The 20,256-nt window shown below is 49.9% G+C and overlaps 1 protein-coding gene and 1 long non-coding RNA gene across 2 annotated transcripts; one reads left to right on the top strand and one right to left on the bottom strand.

The window, feature by feature from the left end:
• The first annotated feature begins 1,939 nt into the window (after positions 1–1,939).
• Positions 1,940–10,648, top strand: LOC148832609 (uncharacterized). The gene is made up of 4 exons (XR_016091250.1): positions 1,940–2,200; positions 3,485–3,591; positions 4,522–4,693; positions 7,285–10,648. It is a non-coding gene; the product is annotated as an uncharacterized LOC148832609 (long non-coding RNA).
• On the bottom strand, positions 9,874–19,379 carry LOC148832610 (immunoglobulin lambda-like polypeptide 1). Its single transcript, XM_088918889.1, has 5 exons — positions 18,641–19,379; positions 15,398–15,540; positions 13,221–13,407; positions 11,877–11,974; positions 9,874–10,845 (listed from the first exon to the last, which is right to left on the bottom strand). The coding sequence occupies exons 1-5, from the start codon at positions 18,861–18,863 to the stop codon at positions 10,816–10,818; spliced, it is 681 nt and encodes a 226-aa protein (XP_088775015.1). The 5' UTR covers positions 18,864–19,379; the 3' UTR covers positions 9,874–10,815.
• Positions 19,380–20,256: the final 877 nt, after the last annotated feature.

Below are 20,256 nucleotides of genomic sequence, written 5' to 3' on the forward strand. Positions count from 1 at the left end.
GTGAGCTGATGAGTTTCCCATGAGCACCTGGGGAAAAACAAGCCCCAGGCAGAAGGATCCCTGAGACCCAGGAGCGTCGAGGCCGCAGTGCTGAGGGCCTGCCTGCAGGAATGCTTCCTCTTCCTGCGAAAACTCATCAGTCCAGCTCGTCTACTCTAATCTGGCACACGGCACAGAGGCACTCAGGGTGCAGCCAGTACCTACCTGTGTCTGGGAGTGTCCTGTGCTAGAGGGTGTAGGGGTATACATGAGGAACGTGGACATCCCGAGAAGCTCCGCTCATCGCCGATCTTGGGTTCGAGCTCGAGTCATGTCACTAGCCAGCTGTGACCAGGATTCCCCCAGCAGCTGAGCACATCTGAGGGCTTGGGGGGCATCAGTCAAACCTGCCTGTGGCTGTGGCAGAAAATAAAATAGAAACGGAAATAAACAATCCTTTGAATGAGAACTTTGTTTGAACAGTAACACAGAGGACATAAGGGTCTACTGGCCCAGGGCTGGAAAGCAGGATGGAGGGGTGAAAGGCAATGAACCAATGAAATTGTGAGACAATGAGCCAATGAGATTGTGAGACAACGAGCCAATGAGATTGTGAGACAATGAGCCAATGAGATCGTGAGACAATGAGCCAATGACAGCCAATGACATTGTGAGACAATGAGCCAATGAGATTGTGAGACAATGAGCCAATGACGTTGTGAGACAATGAGCCAATGAGATTGTGAGACAATGAGCCAATGACATTGTGAGACAATGAGCCAATGAGAATGTGATACAATGAGCCAATGACATTGTGAGACAATGAGCGAATGAGGCTGAAAAACATTGAGCCAATGAGGTTTCAAGTGATGGAAGGGTGACCTCAGTGCTGTGAAGTAGCAGGTGTCTGTCCCTAAATCGAGAGGCAGTATCACACCCCTCTCCCTGGAGCACTCTGGAGCTCGACAGGCTGTGTCCCGCCCGGCTGCAGATTGCCGTGGGCGCCAGTGATTGTGTAAGAGCGTCAGTGTGTCAGCCTCTCAGTCTGTTATAGTGTCAGTTTGTCAGTCTGTAAGTGTGACAGAGTGTCAGTGTGTTCCTCAGTGTGTCAGAGTGTCAGAGTGTCAGTCAGTGTGTCAATCTGTCAGAGTGTCAGTATGTCATTCAGTGTGTCACACACATGCTCTATGTCAGACAGAACACTCTAATCAGCTCTTACAGATACCTAAGAATAATGTCACACAGGTCACCAGAGCGCCATTTAACTGAACGCAGTCCTATTGTTGACTTGTTCACTTTATAAAATAAAGATGATATTTTGGGAAATTAGCTGCAAACCAATTTATTTTAAATCTCCATGCAGCTGTTGTTTATGAAACCATGTTTGGGAGGTTTTTGATCAAGAAACCCTTGTGATCTACCTGGTCTTCCTCCATGACATCCTGAGAATCAGTTTCTCACTCTCTAGACCATCTCACCTGTGAGTGTAACCTCACATAGGAGCAACACCGCCAATCACAGCCCCTGGCTTCTGTTTGTTTTTGTTGGAAACATCCTTGAAAAGCTTTTCCAGCTCCCAGGATCTCACCTTGAGGTCAAGCTGAGGTCAGCTGATCCCTGCGCTTCTGCTAGACCAGGCTGGAGCTGAGAGCTCGGGGGGGGAGCTGAACACTGGAGACTGGAGCCCGGGAAGGGAGTCAACAGGACCGGAGCAGAGTCTGGAGGGAGGCAGCCAACCGTCCCCAGTCCTGTCACATGCGCGATCCCCCCTCTCTTCCCACGTTTCGCTCCCCTCCACCTGCGGCGGCCCGTGAGCGGGGCCGGGCTCTGTCTGATGTCACCGGTCTGGAATGAGAGACACAGGAGGGGTGTGTGTGTGTGTGTGTGTGTGTGTCCCAGCCCCGTCCCGCCTCCTTCCCTTTATAGACTCACTATAAAGCCCCGAGCTTCCTGGAGCAGCAGACTGAGCCCAGCAGCCCTGCTGCTCGAACGCCTGACTGAGCACAGAGCCTGCTGATTTCAGGACGCGTGAGCCAGGGGTGAAGACAGGAGGAGGGGTGGGTCCTGACTCCACCTGCCCACCCTCCAGCATGCCTCTGCATCAAGACGCCCTCCCTGGCTCCGCGCAGCACACAGCACACAGCACTCAGCGGCTTCTTCTTCTGCGGCACGGTAGGCTGGGAGCTCAGGCACGCCAGTCTGACCCACAGCCACTGTGAAGGTAAGCCAGCGGTCTGTACACCCAGACCCTTTTGGCGCCCGGGTTCGCCACGCCCAGGCAGAGGGGACAGGAGAGCGATCTCTGTGTCGAGCAGGAAGGCAAGAATTCAGCTTTAGCTGCAGGGCTGAGCAGCTCCTTCCACAGTGCCACCACCCTTGGAGTCAATTCGAGCCGCATGTTTTTAGTGCAAAAAATGCTTGTGGCTCACAAGCAGCGTTAGGAAGCTGGAGATCAGCTCTCAGGTTGTCTAACCCCTAAAGCTCGGAGGCTGGAGCAGCACTCACTGCAGCTCTGCGATGAGTGAGCTCTTTGCTTCTGTGTGCGTCGAGTAGCTGTCTGCAGGGCGTAAGACTGACTGCAGCAGACACTGTCTCAGCTGCTGCTGATGCTCCTCAGCGGTTGTGCTTTCTGAGCGAGGACATCATTTTAGAAAATCAGGGTGATTTTTCTTCGGCATGTTGTATAGTTACAGTACTCCAGCTTGGACAAAAAAGGCCTGTCAGGAGGCTGTTGAAAGCCTCTTGCTGGATACAGTGCCCAGTTAGTGGCTCTGTGCCTTTTCAGCAGGGGGCCACAGAGGCCCCTGATCTTCCCCTGACTGTGGCCCCCTCCACCACAGACACAGCCTGGAACACAGGAATGGCACAGAGTTGTCAGCAATAACAGTGAGCTGAAAAAAACATTGAAATGCACACCTAGAATAGAGAATTGCCATTAATTTACCGATTACTAAGAACTTGTTTTGATAAGAACAACAGAAGACCTGGGAGTCTTCCAGCCTCATGGCTAGGAAGCATGATGAGGCAATGCGATTGCGAGACACCGAGCCAATGAGATTGCGAGATATTGAGCCAATGGGGTTGCAAGACAATCAGCCAATGAGGTTTCAGGTGATGGAAGGGTGACCTCAGTGCTGAGAAGTACTGTAGCAGGTGTCTGTCCCTAAATCGAGAGGCAGTATCATACCCCTCCTCCCTGCAGCACTCTGGAGCTCGACAGGCTGTGTCCCGCCCGGCTGCAGATTGCCGTGGGCACCAGTGCTCTCCTGCTGAGCTGGAATGTGTCGGGAAGGTGTGCGTGTCTCACATGAGTGACCACACTCCCCCTGCAGACAGATTCAGGAAGGGGGAGCTGAGCTTTTCCACTCGCGCTGCTCTGAGCTCGGAGCTCACGGTGGCATTCCTCAGTGTGAAAGAGTGGGGCAACAGTGGGGACTGTTTTCCCATCTTGGACATTTCCATGTGTTTGTCCTCGCTCCAGAGACCTAGTGGTGTTTCTTTCCAGGTAGGAGGATAGAGGAGCATGAGCATGTCTTCCGGGGAGAATGCGAAGTCATGGGCTGGCAAGGAGTCTGGCACAGAGCTGGGCAGTCTGACTGAGTCTTTCCCCAGGTAAGAGAGTGAGAGCAGAGCAAGCAGCACATCTGGATCACACACTGTGTACACAGTACAAGCAGCACACCTGGATCACACACTCTGGACACAGTACAAGCAGCACACCTGGATCACACAGTGTGTACACAGTACAAGCAGCACACCTGGATCACACACTCTGGACACAGTACAAGCAGCACATCTGGATCACACACTGTGTACACAGTACAAGCAGCACACCTGGATCACACAGTGTGTACACAGTACAAGCAGCACACCTGGATCACACACTCTGGACACAGTACAAGCAGCACATCTGGATCACACACTGTGTACACAGTACAAGCAGCACACCTGGATCACACAGTGTGTACACAGTACAAGCAGCACACCTGGATCACACACTCTGGACACAGTACAAGCAGCACACCTGGATCACACACTCTGGACACAGTACAAGCAGCACATCTGGATCACACACTCTGTACACAGTACAAGCAGCACACCTGGATCACACAGTGTGTACACAGTACAAGCAGCACACCTGGATCACACACTGTGTACACAGTACAAGCAGCACATCTGGATCACACACTCTGGACACAGTACCAGCAGCACAGCTGGATCACACACTCTGGACACAGTACCAGCAGCACAGCTGGATCACACTCTCTGGACACAGTACAAGCAGCACACCTGGATCACACAGTGTGTACACAGTACAAGCAGCTCACCTGGATCACACAGTAGTATACTGCAGACACACAGGCTATAAACACACAATTGTATACAGGTCTACAAATCAACACAAATATGGGTAATGACTTCTAGTCTCTATAGCAAAATTATATAAGAGAGTTAGAAAGGTGTTTACAAGCATTGTATGACCACATTCTCTGCACACCGGTCTGTCCAGGTGGGCTTGACGATCTATCTGTCTTTAAACAGCCTCGCAGCCGGCCCCTGGAGGAAGGAGTCAGAGCCAGGATCAAGGACCAGATCTGGCACGAGGACGTTGTGGAAGTCGGATTCCATGGAGTACCCCCTTAATTTCTGCACTGGCACTGGAATCGGTGGATAGGTGCTTCTGGAGTCAAGGCCAGCTGCACAATTGTACCAGGTTGTTTTTCTATTTGCTTCACTGTAATAGTCTTTGTCCACTAATCCCACACACCCCACCCATATGTTTTTGGTAGCCTTTTTATCCTTAGAGTGCTGTGGACTGCTGGACTTTGAGCCAATAGCACAGGTCACAAGGAGGGATAGACACTGTGCAGCATGCCAGTCCTGACAATGGTCTGGTCTGAGTGTGTGTGAAGGTGTGTGTGTGAATGGTCTGGTCTGAGTGTGTGTGGTGTGTGTGTGAATGGTCTGGTCTGAGTGTGTGTGGTGTGTGTGTGAATGGTCTGCTCTGAGTGTGTGTGAAGGTGTGTGTGTGAATGGTCTGGTCTGAGTGTGTGTGAAGGTGTGTGTGAATGGTCTGGTCTGAGTGTGTGTGAATGTGTGTGTGAATGGTCTGGTCTGAGTGTGTGTGTGGTGTGTGTGTGAATGGTCTGGTCTGAGTGTGTGTGGTGTGTGTGTGAATGGTCTGGTCTGAGTGTGTGTGAAGGTGTGTGTGAATGGTCTGGTCTGAGTGTGTGTGGTGTGTGTGTGAATGGTCTGGTCTGAGTGTGTGTGTGGTGTGTGTGTGAATGGTCTGGTCTGAGTGTGTGTGAAGGTGTGTGTGAATGGTCTGGTCTGAGTGTGTGTGGTGTGTGTGTGAATGGTCTGGTCTGAGTGTGTGTGTGGTGTGTGTGTGAATGGTCTGGTCTGAGTGTGTGTGGTGTGTGTGTGTGAATGGTCTGGTCTGAGTGTGTGTGGTGTGTGTGTGTGAATGGTCTGGTCTGAGGGTGTGTGAAGGTGTGTGTGAATGGTCTGGTCTGAGTGTGTGTGGTGTGTGTGTGTGTGTGAATGGTCTGGTCTGAGTGTGTGTGGTGTGTGTGTGTGTGTGTGAATGGTCTGGTCTGAGTGTGTGTGGTGTGTGTGTGAATGGTCTGGTCTGAGTGTGTGTGAAAGTGTGTGTGAATGGTCTGGTCGGAGTGTGTGTGAAGGTGTGTGTGAATGGTCTGGTCTGAGTGTGTGTGGTGTGTGTGTGTGAATGGTCTGGTCTGAGTGTGTGTGAAGGTGTGTGTGAATGGTCTGGTCTGAGTGTGTGTGGTGTGTGTGTGAATGGTCTGGTCTGAGTGTGTGTGGTGTGTGTGTGTGTGTGTGTGTGAATGGTCTGGTCTGAGTGTGTGTGGTGTGTGTGTGAATGGTCTGGTCTGAGTGTGTGTGAAAGTGTGTGTGAATGGTCTGGTCGGAGTGTGTGTGAAGGTGTGTGTGAATGGTCTGGTCTGAGTGTGTGTGGTGTGTGTGTGTGAATGGTCTGGTCTGAGTGTGTGTGAAGGTGTGTGTGAATGGTCTGGTCTGAGTGTGTGTGGTGTGTGTGTGAATGGTCTGGTCTGAGTGTGTGTGAAAGTGTGTGTGAATGGTCTGCTCTGAGTGTGTGTGAAGGTGTGTGTGAATGGTCTGGTCTGAGTGTGTGTGGTGTGTGTGTGAATGGTCTGGTCTGAGTGTGTGTGGTGTGTGTGTGAATGGTCTGGTCTGAGTGTGTGTGGTGTGTGTGTGAATGGTCTGGTCTGAGTGTGTGTGGTGTGTGTGTGAATGGTCTGCTCTGAGTGTGTGTGAAGGTGTGTGTGAATGGTCTGGTCTGAGTGTGTGTGGTGTGTGTGTGTGAATGGTCTGGTCTGAGTGTGTGTGTGGTGTGTGTGTGAATGGTCTGGTCTGAGTGTGTGTGAAAGTGTGTGTGAATGGTCTGGTCTGAGTGTGTGTGAAGGTGTGTGTGAATGGTCTGGTCTGAGTGTGTGTGTGGTGTGTGTGTGAATGGTCTGGTCTGAGTGTGTGTGAAGGGGTGTGTGTGAATGGTCTGCTCTGAGTGTGTGTGGTGTGTGTGTGTGAATGGTCTGCTCTGAGTGTGTGTGAAGGTGTGTGTGAATGGTCTGGTCTGAGTGTGTGTGGTGTGTGTGTGTGTGTGAATGGTCTGCTCTGAGTGTGTGTGAAGGTGTGTGTGTGAATGGTCTGGTCTGAGTGTGTGTGTGGTGTGTGTGTGAATGGTCTGGTCTGAGTGTGTGTGGTGTGTGTGTGAATGGTCTGGTCTGAGTGTGTGTGGTGTGTGTGTGTGAATGGTCTGCTCTGAGTGTGTGTGAAGGTGTGTGTGAATGGTCTGGTCTGAGTGTGTGTGGTGTGTGTGTGTGTGTGAATGGTCTGCTCTGAGTGTGTGTGAAGGTGTGTGTGAATGGTCTGCTCTGAGTGTGTGTGGTGTGTGTGTGTGAATGGTCTGGTCTGAGTGTGTGTGAAGGTGTGTGTGAATGGTCTGGTCTGAGTGTGTGTGGTGTGTGTGTGTGAATGGTCTGGTTTGAGTGTGTGTGGTGTGTGTGTGAATGGTCTGGTCTGAGTGTGTGTGGTGTGTGTGTGAATGGTCTGGTCTGAGTGTGTGTGGTGTGTGTGTGTGAATGGTCTGGTCTGAGTGTGTGTGAAGGTGTGTGTGAATGGTCTGCTCTGAGTGTGTGTGGTGTGTGTGTGTGAATGGTCTGCTCTGAGTGTGTGTGAAGGTGTGTGTGAATGGTCTGGTCTGAGTGTGTGTGAAGGTGTGTGTCTGCCGTGTGATCTCACTGCTCTTTATCGCCTTTCCAGCTCTGGATCCGACCTGGGCATCCATCCCATCCTGAGAGCGCCTGCAGGGAAAGAATCCGACACCGGGGGCCTGTTCCAGCCCTGCTCTCGAACCCGCTGCTGCCTCTGGACTGGCTTCCCACTGGACCATCCCACCCGGTTTTCCCAGACTCGGCACCTCTGTGTCTTCTCGCTCTCACTGGAACCGGGCTCTGGGTCACAGTACCGAGCCCTTGCGGGCCTCGCCGACACGCCTCCGAAGAGTCGAGCCGATCCAGACGTCTCCGCTGGTGTTCCTGGCGAAGCGGCTGCTCCTTGGGATGCAGGGCTCGAGATCGGTGACATCACTGACCCTGGCTGCTGACCTCTGACCTCTGACCCCTCGTTCTGCTCAAAGCCGAGGGGGCAGAGAGGCAGGAGACGGATAGCAGCATCAGGCAGGGGGCATTTCCACTGGATGAAAAACCACTGACATTTCTTCCCTGGAAATCTCAAGTCTAGAATCTCCCTGCTGCCAGCACACAGGAAGGACTAATTATGTGAAACTGATCTCTAATTGAAAGAACTCAGCTGGAGCAACAGAGGACACTGAACTTCTGAGGGCGACAGTACGGGCGGAACCAGGACCAGGAATTTCAGCCCATCTGAACCTGACCAGCAGAAGGACACAAGCAAGTTTGGGATGGGCTTTGAGATGGTGAGATGGAGGGCTGGTTTGGTTTAGGCTGAGGGAGTCCAAATGGATCTGGGCAGTCCCCTGTGTAGAGAGCAGTGTCACTGTCCCCACACTGTGGCAGGGCTGCAATGACCAGGGGCTGCCACTAGATGGCCTGAAGCACTAGGTATGTGAATGCAGTATGTGCTTGTTTTTAATACAGCTGTGGGCTGTAGCTGTTCAGTGGGAATGTGGGGACTTACACACGGGTGCTATTTGTATAAAAGGGTATGTAACTGAGAGGGAGAGGAGAGGGGTTCAGGTCTATTCTTAGCGTAGCTACTGACAAAGCTTGGAATGACCAAGCCGAGCTGCCTGAAACATGGATGCTTTACGGGACTTCAGAGGGTCTTTTGACTTTTTCACCTACGGCTCACTTCATCCCCCCTCTCTCGGCCCTGGCACCCTTGTGAATGAGTGTGTTACTCTCACGGGCGGCCTCTCGGGGCAACGACGAGAAGCTCTAATGAGCAGACCGTTTCCGTTTTTAAAGATACGGACGTCAGTTTTAAATGGAAAGGCCACACAGCAAACAGTTTCACATGCCACTCGTTTCAGTCTGCTGCACATGTGTCACAATTGTTACACTGTGTCTGCAGGAGGCTGTGACTGTAGTAGAGTCCCTTCTGAGTAAGGTCCACAGTAGAGTAGAGTTCCTTCTGAGTAAGGTCCACACTAGAGTAGAGTACCTTCTGAGTAAGGCTTAATGCAGATTGCAGTACCTTCTGAGAAAGGTCCACAGTGGAGTAGAGTACCTTCTGAGTAAGGCTTAATGCAGATTACAGTGGCTTCTGAGTAAGGCTTAATGCAGATTATAGTACCTTCTGAGTAAGGCTTGATGCAGATTATAGTACCTCCCGAGTAAGGCCCACAGTAAATACCTTCTGAGTAAGGCTTAATGCAGATTACAGTGGCTTCTGAATAAGGCTCAGAGTAGAGAACCTTCTGATTAAGGCTCACAGTAGAGTAGAGTACCTGTTGAGTAGTACTCTCAGTATTAGTAAAGAACATAAATCATTCATATTGAATGAGAGGAGCTGTCAGCTCACCCGGTCGCTTTGGTAGTTAGTATTTAATTCCACACTCCCACCACCCTTTGTGTAAAGGAGTGCCTCCTGTTCTTAGTTTTAAAAACTTCCATGTAGTTTCCACTTGTGCCCTATGGATCGAGTCGGGAATCTCAGACTTTGTTAATGCGAGGGTCTCATCCAGAGCAAATCCCACCTGTGTCCATACAGCACCAGCTGGAAGTGAAGATGGCCTGTCAGTGCACACCTGTGTAAGAGTCAATAACAATAAGAGTCCCTGGGAAGAGACTCCCAGGGATATAAAAGAGAGTGTGTGTAGGTGTGGATGAGTGTGTGAGAGAGGGTCTGTGAGTGTGTGCAGGTGTGGGTGAGTCTGTGAGAGAGGGTGTGTGAGTGTGTGTAGGTGTGTGAGAGAGGGTGTGTGAGTGTGTGTAGGTGTGGGTGTGTGTGAGAGAGGGTCTGTGAGCGGATGTAGGTGTGGGTGAGTGTGTGTGTCAGTGATAGAGTGTATGTAAGAGTATGAGAGAGTGTGAGATTGAGTGTGTTTCTGGGTGTGTTTGAGTGTGGGTGAGTGTGTGTGTGAGAGAGAGAGTGAGAGTGAATGTGTTTGAGTGTGTGTGAGTAGGTCTGGGTGTGAGAGTGTGAGAGTTGGTATGTTTGAGTGTGTGTGAGTAGGTGTGGCTCTGAGAGTTTGTGTGAGAGAGTGCGAGTGTGAGTGTTTGTGGATGTGTGTGAGAGAGTGTCCTCGTCAGGCTGCTTTAGAAGAAAACCTCCAGACCAGAGGTAATGAAGACTCAGGCAGACTGCCTTTGCATATATAATTGTGTACAGTGAAGAAATGATTTTGTTAAAGTGATATTTTCATCATCTGCATTAATTCATGGTGCATTCATTCTTTATTTTGCAAAGCAAAACAATTTAAGCATGCATATTTACTTTACCTTAAAGTTTAAAAAGACATGATTGCTCAGAAAGTTGGGTTTGATGACTTGATTGTGGCAAAGATATTGATAGCCAATAGATAATAATAAAAAAAATAAAAATAATTGCGTACACTTATATAGCGCTTTTCTGAACACTCCACTCAAAGCGCTTTACAGGTAATGGGGACTCCCCTCCACCACCAGCAGTGTGCAGTCCCACCTGGATGATGTGACAGATATGTATACAGTACATATGATAACTATTAGGTGTGCTTTACATGACATATATAATATTTATCTGATATTTATATTTACTGTTTGTGTGATATGATATAAAGGTATGGTACCTATCAGATGGGATATATCCGTCTGCGGTGATATCTCTGTGATATACATACAGTATGTATGCCTGATATGACGTACAGCTATGATATCTATCAGCTGTGAAAGGTGTGTGATTTACATCTAGAGAAAGTGACGGCTCACTCCTCACACCCTCCTGATGCCGTGAGTACTGTCCCGCGGAGGGGTAGGGATGCTGCGCTGTGTGGCTCCAGGGTGACGAGGCAGGTGATCTGAGGGGGGAGCTGAGTCTGATCATCTATGGGGGAGGATGAGGAGACGCCGCTGGGGGGGGGAAACTTGTTACAATGTTCTTGCTTATTTGGTGACTGTCCTGATGTTCTTTGTTCAAACCAGAATACAAATTTGATCAAAAATGAGACGCGATCGCGTTGTCCTTTTCTCTTTTTCCCCAGCCTGTATTAGCACGTTTGCCAATTTAAAGAAAAAGCATAAATCAAAGCCAAAGGTGGTCCTCTTCAGCCCAGGTGGGCCCAGGTGGGCCCGGTGTGTCCCTGTGTCTGTTGCTCACGGAAGCCGACCCCTACAGTGATTTTCTCCACAGCCTGGCGCCCTGGGGGAGAGAGGGGTGGAGGTCACTGACAGCGCTGAGGCCTGGTCATGTGTTAGACTCGGGTTCTCCAAGCTCCCCTGACCTTACTGATCAAAGCCACACCAGCTAGAAGGACATACACAACAACAGAGCTCATCACTGAGGCTGCAGGTCTCTGAGGACTTTCCAGCAGGACAGTCGTCTTCAGTGTGTCCAGTGTGGAACAGCTGTAGAATGCTGTTTAGTGTGTCCAGTGTATAACAGCAGTACAGTGGTCTTCAGTGTGTACAGTGTGTAACAGCAGTACAGTTGTCTTCAGTGTGTCCAGTGTGGAACAGCTGTAGAGCTGTTTAGTGTGTCCAGTGTATAACAGCAGTACAGTGGTCTTCAGTGTGTACAGTGTGTAACAGCAGTACAGTCGTCTTTAGTGTGTCCAGTGTGGAACAGCTGTACAGTGGTGTTCGGTGTGTACAGTGTGTAACAGCAGTATAGTGGTCTTCAGCGTGTCCAGTGTGTAACAGCTGTACAGTGATGTGCAGTGTGTATAGTGTGTAACAGCGATACAGTGGCCTTCAGTGTGTCCAGTGTGTAACGGCGGTACAGTGGTGTGCAGTGTGTCCAGTGTGTGTCAGAGGTACAGTGGTGTGCAGTGTGGCCAGTGGGTAACAGCGGTACAGTGGTGTTCAGTGTGTCCAGTGTGTGTCAGCAGTACAGTGGTGTCCAGTGTGTACAGTGTGTAACAGCAGTACAGTGGTGTTCAGTGTGTAACAGCGGTACAGTGGTGTTCAGTGTGTCCAGTGTGTCTCAGCAGTACAGTGGTGTTCAGTGTGTCCAGCGTGTAACAGCGGTACAGTGGTGTCCAGTGTGTAACAGCAGTACAGTGGTGTCCAGTGTGTAACAGCGGTACAGTGGTGTTCAGTGTGTCTCAGCAGTACAGAGGTGTCCAGTGTGTCCAGTGTGTCTCAGTGGTACAGTGGTGTTCAGTGTGTCTCAGCAGTACAGAGGTGTCCAGTGTGTCTCAGTGGTACAGTGGTGTTCAGTGTGTACAGTACCTGCAGGACGTTGATAAGGCAACAGTACATCAGGCTCTTACACAGCATTAGAATGAAGGATAGTTTGGTCACGTTGAGAGCTGGCCAGATGAAGCTTTCTGGAAACACACAGAACACAGTGATATGTCATCAGCACCATCACCTTTATACTCTTCTTATTATTGAAGTTAACATCCATCCAATTTCTAATCGCTGCTTCTAATTCGAGGTTGTTATGGAGCCGGGAACCTATCCCAGCAAGCAACGGGCGCAAGCTGGGACACTCTCTGGACAGGACATCAGTCCATTATAAGGCACACACACAAACACAAACACACAGACACACTCTCATGTGAAACAGGGCCAATTTTCCCAGAAGCCAATTGACCCACCAGTATGTCTTTGGACTGTGGGAGAAAACCCGAAGGGAGAACATACAAACTCCACACAGACAGCACCCAAGGATTTGAACTCAGACCCTAGCACTGCAAGGCAGCCATTGTGCCGCCACTATACTATAGCAGTAGCAGTGTCAGTAGCAGTAGCAGCAGCAGTAGCAGTGTCAGTAGCAGTAACAGTAGCAGCAGGAGTTGAAGTAGTAAGAGCAGTAGCAGCAGTAGCAGCAGTAGCAGTGTCAGTAGCAGTAGAAGTTGTAACAGTAGCAGTAGCAGTAGTGTAGTGTCAGTAGCAGCAGTAGCACTAGCAGTAGGAGCAGTGTCAGTAGCAGTTGAAGTTGTAGCAGTGTCAGTGTCAGTAGCAGAAGTAGCAGTATGAGTAGCAGTAGCAGTAGCAGTACAAGTAGCAGTAGCAGTACAAGTAGCAGTACGAGTACAAGTAGCAGTAGCAGTACGAGTACAAGTAGCAGTAGCAGTACAAGTACAAGTAGCAGTAGCAGTACAAGTAGCAGTACAAGTACGGGTAGCAGTACGAGTACGGGTAGCAGTACGAGTACAAGTAGCAGTACGAATAGCAGTTCGAGTACAAGTGGCAGTAGCAGTGCGAGTAGTATTACGAGTAGAAGTAGAAGTATGAGTAGCAGTACGAGTCGTAGTAGGAGTAGCAGTGTCAGTGTCAGTAGCAGTAGAAGTTGTAGCAGCAGCAGTAGCAGTGTCAGTGTCAGTAGCAGTGTCAGTAGAAGTTGTAAAAGTAGCAGTGTCAGTGTCAGTAGCAGTAGTAGTAGGAATAGCAGCAGCAGTAGCAGTGTCAGTAGCAGTAGAAGTTGTAGCAGTAGCAGAAACAGTGTCAGTGTCAGTAGCAGTAGGAGTAGCAGTAGCAGTAGCAGTGTCAGTAACAGTACAAGTTGTAGCAGCAGTAGCAGTGTCAGTAGCAGTAGCAGTATCGATTGTGACTACGGCCTGCACCCACCTGGGGCTGTGATGCTCCTGACGACAGGCTGGCTGAGACTCCTGTGCTGGACTTCACAGGAGAACGTCCCGCCCCTCAGCCACACCTTCTCCGGCACCGTCAGTCTGGCAGTGGTGGAGAACAGCCTCGCTCTCCCACCTGCTGCGTTTCTGATTGGCTCTGCCAGGTGAGTCCCCTTGTCAATCACCTTCCCCACGCAAACACAGACACAAAGACAGGTCACACATGACAGAAGGCCATTCAGCCCATCCAGCCTGTTTGATAATTAGTAACTATTTGATCTGAGGATCACTTCCAGCTGGTCATTGACAGAAGTTAGGGTATCAGCTGGACAGCTGGTTACACACACCCACCAGCCTTTGTGTAAAGAAATGCCTCCATTTCCGACTAGAGGATCTCATCCAGCTGTGTCTTGAAATAATCCAGGGCATCAGCTTCAACAACTTGTGTGAGACAAGCTGACATTTACTGGAATAAGTTTACTATTATAATAAAGAAGGTGCTCCTAAGCACAAACCAATGCCTTTATTTGTTATTGTTATAGCACAAAACGCCCAGCAGGTGGCACTGCAGCAGCACTTTCGCTAGCATCACAGTAAGTGAAACATTCACTAAAAGAATGACACTGGTGGAACAGGAATGGCAGGAACAGAGCACCACAGCCAGACCCTGGCAGTGCTTCCCGCACACAGAGATGGGCAGCAGCATTGCCACCCTGATGCCTGGCTGGGTCGGGTCACAAAGCTGAGTAAAACTGGGCCTGGACAGTCCTGGGTTTGGGCACCTCAAGGCAAAGTCAGGTTTGCTGCTGTAACCAGTGCTGGCCGACCAGCAGGTGGCACTCTTCCAGCCGTGTTGTGCTCTCGCTGGCTCCTGCGTGTTCTGTGAGGCAGGAGGCCTCCGCAGCTGCCTCTGTCCTGCCCGTTAACCACAGAGAACCGGCCAGGCTAACAGCGGAGAATTTCCCCAGCCCTTGGAAAACAGTACACATGGCTCCTGCGTGAATAAACCCTCTTACACCCTCAGTTCTGCAAACTGAGCTGGGAGCATGGGCGATGCACGTTCTGCAGTAGCGCCAGAACCTTTGAAAATCACCCTGTTAACATCACACAGGTCTGCAAAGGTGAAGGTTTATTCCAGGCTGAAAAGAAAGGCAGCAGTTCGGCTGCAGAGCCCCCTGCAGGTGTGAGAGAGAGAGGAAAGATGGCAGCTGATAAAGCCGGGAGTGGAGAGGAGGCGGGGCAGGAGAGACGCAGAGTGGGCACTCAGGGGGTGTGAAGTCGAAACCTGCAGATGAACAGAGAGGACTAGATGGAAACGAGTCTCTTGTTGAGAGAAGGGGGAAGCCGTGATCCTCCTCTTCATTTCCAGCTTCTTCGGGCAAGACATCCTGAAAATTATCCTGAAACTGGGATCACACTTCACACATCCTGAGTGATCCTGAAACTCGGATTGATCACCTGAGTGATCCTGAAACTGGGATCACACTTCACACCACCTGAGTGATCCTGAAACTCGGATTGATCACCTGAGTGATCCTGAAACTGGGATCACACTTCACACCACCTGAGTGATCCTGAAACTGGGATCACACTTCATACCATCTGAGTGATCCTGAAACTGGGATCACACTTCACACCACCTGAGTGATCCTGAAACTCGGATTGATCACCTGAGTGATCCTGAAACTGGGATCACACTTCACACCACCTGAGTGATCCTGAAACTCGGATTGATCACCTGAGTGATCCTGAAACTGGGATCACACTTCACACCACCTGAGTGACCCTGAAACTCGGATTGATCACCTGAGTGATCCTGAAACTGGGATCACACTTCACACAACCTGAGTGTCGATACTGCTGGTTTTCCTCTCTCCCTCATACCTAGAGAAGGCTCCACAGCCGAAACCTTGTCTCTTTTCTTTTCCTTTCAGCAGGGAATAAACCTTCACCTGTTCCTTTGCAGCCTACGGATGCTGACGCAGCTCCCTACTGGATCTTCACCACACAGGTCCGTCCCAGGAGACTGACTTCACTAACCTCACCGGCGGCGGCAGGGATCCAGCGGCTGCTCGTACCCTTGACCGCCAGCCCTGTGACAGCAGCAAGGGGAGGGATCTGAGCCCAGAGCCGGCCCCAGGTGAACCCCGCACTGCTGCGCGGCCGGCACCCTACCTTGCTGCCGATCCTCCACACCACGCCGATGGCCTCTGGGTAGAAGTCCGTAACGATGCAGACCAGGGTGAGACGCCGGCGGTCCTGCAGCTCCCGGCAGGAGGGGGGCAGGAGAGACACCGAGGGGGCGCTGTCCTCTCCCTCTGCAGCCGGGGGAGGGAGGACAGGAGGCAGTCAGGGCGCGGAGACAGGCAGGAGACGGGTTCGAAACTGCGCTTTCTCAGTGTGTACCTTCCTGATTAACCGATCCCCACTGAACTGGCAGTTACCCGGTCAGAGCTGTCTGGACTGCTCAGGATTGCTTGTAATCATCTTCATCATCATCATCATCATCGGAACTCTTTATTCCCTGCTCCGAAACATGTGGGAGCTTTAACCGCTGGATTAGTCCCGCCCCTGAACGCAGTGCGCTCGCTGTTGGCTCCTAGGTTTCAGATTTACAGTCCCGAGGACACAGACACGAGTGGAAATTACACTGTAGCCTACATCAGTACTGCTGGTCCTCAGGCTCCGGACACCGGTTGTTGTTATTATTATTATTATTATTATTATTATTATTGTGCTTTGGAGAGCACATCCCGGGTTCTTTACCTGTAAAGAGATACGATTGTGCTCAGCTACACGTGACGTTAATATCACGTTTGAATTACATGTTTGAAGCTTTTGTTTTCAACTCATCTCAATTCACAAATTCCTTTTTCAGTCCACTTTCACACTGCAGTACTTTTGGGTACTCCGGATTCCTGGTTAGTAAAGCATGTTTCAGTCCAGCCCTAATTTTTTAAGCTGTCATTCCACTCCATTTGAGTAGGTGACAATTCGCGTCCTGCTCTGGTTGTTGGGATGATGTAAGTTTTAACTTTTTCATCGGTTATTTTTCCTAACAATACAGAAACGCTAAATGATTGTACAGCTTCTGATAAGAAAAGAGTCGGTGTTTGCTGTTGGCTCCTATGTTTCAGATTCACCGTCCCGAAGACGGCCGAGACACAGACACGAGTGGAAATTACATTGTAGCCTACACTCTTATAAATTGCACCAGTATTGCTGGTCCTCAGGCTCCGGACACGGGTCATTGAAAACACACAGATGTATGTGTCAGCTCCTTTCACACACTTACAGCTCATTTTATTGTGGCTGGTTCATTTATAAGACAACGGGTGTTGACGTTAAAGAGGGTTTCAAAGCCTCGCCCGAGCGCCTGGACTGGCCGGGTGCGAACGCGTCCGTGACCCGGGACCGCTGGGGAGAAGCGCCGGCTCAGTCAGTCTTGGGCGAAAGGACGGGGAACGCGGGGCTGGAGGCGGGCTCGATGGGGTTTCTTGTAAAATAATATAAAATACGAGCGCGCCTCCGACCCGTAAAATACAGTACACGCCATTCTTCATCAAGACACGCGGGATTCTGCGACTCAGTCACGCTTGTAAACCTGAGTGTTTTTCCCAGAGAAGTCGGGGTTTTAGTTATAGAACTTCACGCAAATGTTAAGAATATAAATATATATTGAAAGAGTTAGTTTCCCGCAGATCTTCAGCTGGTTCCGTCCGAATCTCATCAATCTCCTTCATTGAGAAAGAGAGAGGGGAGTTTATTTGCCTTATGTGCAGTACGGGCGCGCGCACTGGGGTTCTACTCGCGCTGTCCTCTCTGGACAGCAGACAACGCCGAGGTACAGAAACACGGGCTTGAAGTCATTAGCTCATGAAGTAATTAGCTCAGGAAGTACGCGAATAGCTCGTTCAGCCAAGCGAACTCTGGCCCTGCGGGGCTGAAGAGTCTTCAGTATTTTATCTCTCATTAACTCAACACTAACAAACAAGTTGATCAACTCATCCCGGATCACGGATAAGACTCCGAATATGAGATGTACAAATCACAGGTACGAATATTAAATAAACGTTAGTCTGTGTATATTCTCAACACAATACATTCACAAGTGTGGGTGTTTGACTATATTTATTCTTTCCTTTACATTCCTAAGAAAACAGCGGGTGGCGTTCAGTTCCATATCTACTGTTGTTTTACGGTATTTTTCACAATATGTCAAATCGTAAACATGTCAAATTCGTGTAAATGTTAAGTTGATCGTTACGAACGCAGTTTTCGTCTGGAGGATTGTCGATCGGTTGTGACGAAAGCTCCCGCGGAATGAATAATGAAATCGTAAAGGCGCCATCTGAGCCGAGACCTTCGTCAGAAGCGCGGATGACCGTTTAACTGGGAAATAAAACCAGGAATCTGTCTGTTTAAAGCGGTCTCGGACAATGTTTCTTTTCAGAGAAACATACATTTAATTACAATGGACAATCTGATTATAAATTAAGCTACATCTAGTCCAAATAATAATAATAATAATAATAATAATAATAATAATAATAATAATAATAATAATAATGTTGTTGTTGTGCTTTTACATGTAAAGAGATACGATTGTGCTCAGCTACACAAGACGTTAATATCAAACCCCTCACTTGACAGAGAGCAGGACAGGGGTGTTTACATTATACAATAAGCGTTTAACTGGGAAATAAAACCAGGAATCTGTCTGTTTAAAGCGGTCTCGGACAATGTTTCTTTTCAGAGAAACATACATTTAATTACAATGGACAATCTGATTATAAATTCAGCTACATCTAGTCCAAATAATAATAATAATAATAATAATAATAATAATATTGTTGTAGTTGTGCTTTTACATGTAAAGAGATACGATTGTGCTCAGCTACACAAGACGTTAATATCAAACCCCTCACTTGACAGAGAGCAGGACAGGGGTGTTTACATTATACAATAAGCGTTTAATTTCAACTCATCTCAATTCACAAATTATTTTTGCAGTCCACTTTCACAGGAGTACTCCGGATTCCTGGTTAGTAAAGCATGTTTCAGTCCAGCCCTTATTTTTGAAGCTGTCATTCCACTCCATTCGAGTAGGTGACGATTAGCGTCCTGCTCTGGTTGTTGGGGTGATGTATGTTTTTAACTTTTTAAATGGGTATTTTTCCTAGCAATGCAGGGGCGCTAACTGGTGTTACAGCTTCTGATAAGGAAACAGTCGATGTGTTCGGAGCAGCGAGTCTGGTCCGGGGTACGGCGTATCTACTCTCTGAAAGACGTCATCGATTTCTCTAAACTCGCGGGTCATCCCCCCTTTCGGTCACGCGCCGGGGTGGGTGACCCCTGATTTGACCCCACGCGGTCAGGGGCACGGGTGCAGTGAGGGGTCGGACAGGAGAAACTCACCTGTGACGATCAGACGAGTGCCGCTTCCGAAGTAGGCAGGACACGGTGAGTCGCGCGGGGAACCCGGTAGCACAGAAACCGCCTCCGTGGGCTTCCACGCGGAACGACAACCCGCCCACACTTCCCACCCGTGCAAAAAACCATCCCCAAAGTGGGAAATCGTCCTGTTTTTAGCTGAAACGTCTCCACGTGTCGCCGGGAACAGAAGGCGGAGACCCCGCATGGGATATTTCCCTTTTTGGTAGTTTTTGACACTCGAGACTTATTGTAAAGCGCGATATCGCTGTGCTGCGCTGTTGACACGCTAGGAAGCCGTGTTACAAAAACTGGGACGCGTTGCGTGTCCATGAAAATAATATTAAAACCCTCAGTTGTAAAAAAAAATTCCGCGTTTCCCGGAGAGCGTTGGAGCAGGACACCTGCTTGAGGAAACATTAAAAGAATATTTACTCACCAACTAAGACACTCGATTCTACAGTCGTATTTTGTACAACCCGCATATAAAAAAAACCGACGCGCCTTTCAGTGCAGAAAAGCGTCAAGATGTCTTTAAAATCGAACATCTGGGGCTCTCTCTCCCTGTTTGTCTACGGATAGCAGCGAAGGCTGGTGTTCAGCCGGGCTGTGTTTGTGTTCTCCGGCCCGGCAGACTGAGAACGGGGAGGAAACCGGACCGGGGCGATATTGCACGGGGGGCGAGTTGAAGCGAGTCACCGTGCTCCCCCCATAACCCACCGTGCTACGGCTCGTGACAAAAACGCTCGTGTGTCTGGCGCCGACGCGGGAGAGCTCCGGCGGCGACAGGACACGAGTCCGGGTCTCTCCGCGTGTCTCTGTGTGCGGCGGGGATCCGGACGGCTCGGCGCGGAGGCGCCAGGCGGGTGTGACGAGCTCCCGGGCCACAGGGAAGCGCCTGTCCGACTGCGCCTGTCTGCGGGCGTGCTATCCAGCTCAGTCTCCCCCGGAGACCTGTATCCCCCTCTGTAGCGCACACCGTCATGCGAGCTGTAAACCTCCCCAGCTTGTATGATGACATAGGCGGCTCCCGCGGGCATGTTTGTGCCTTGGCTTATTAGGATGTGGATAAAAAAAAAGGAGCCTGTCGTGTTGTTCGCGTGTGTTTATGTCGATTTTCTTTCTCGGTGTATCTCATGCGTTTGCTAGAACAACTGTTAAAAAGTACCGTCACGTAAAAGAAAATCTAAGGCAGGGGAGCCCGAAACAGCGCACACTAAGGCTCTGTGCGCCTTTTATGCTTATGTGTCACTTGTAAATCGTTTTATATGTGGAGGCTGAGAAAATCAAACTGCGCGTGGTTTGGGGGTGATGTGATGCAGATTTCCAGGGGAGACTGGACTGGGTGCGACACTGGCACCGAGTCCGTCAGTCCAGACAGACATGTGCAGAATCGACAGGAGGATACACAACACATGGGGAATACATGGGCAAGACACAGGGAGAGGAGATAACAGGGGGATACAGACAGGTACAGGACAGGACAGGAGACAGAGTGAGAGGAGATAACAGGAATAGAGCAGGTGATACAGTTACAGTACAGGACAGGAGACAGTGAGAGGAGATAACAGTGAACCCATCCATTTTCTAACCACTTCAGG

The sequence above is a fragment of the Atractosteus spatula genome, chromosome 6 (genome assembly GCF_055471065.1).
Source record: "Atractosteus spatula isolate fAtrSpa1 chromosome 6, fAtrSpa1.hap1, whole genome shotgun sequence".
NCBI lineage: Eukaryota > Metazoa > Chordata > Actinopteri > Semionotiformes > Lepisosteidae > Atractosteus > Atractosteus spatula.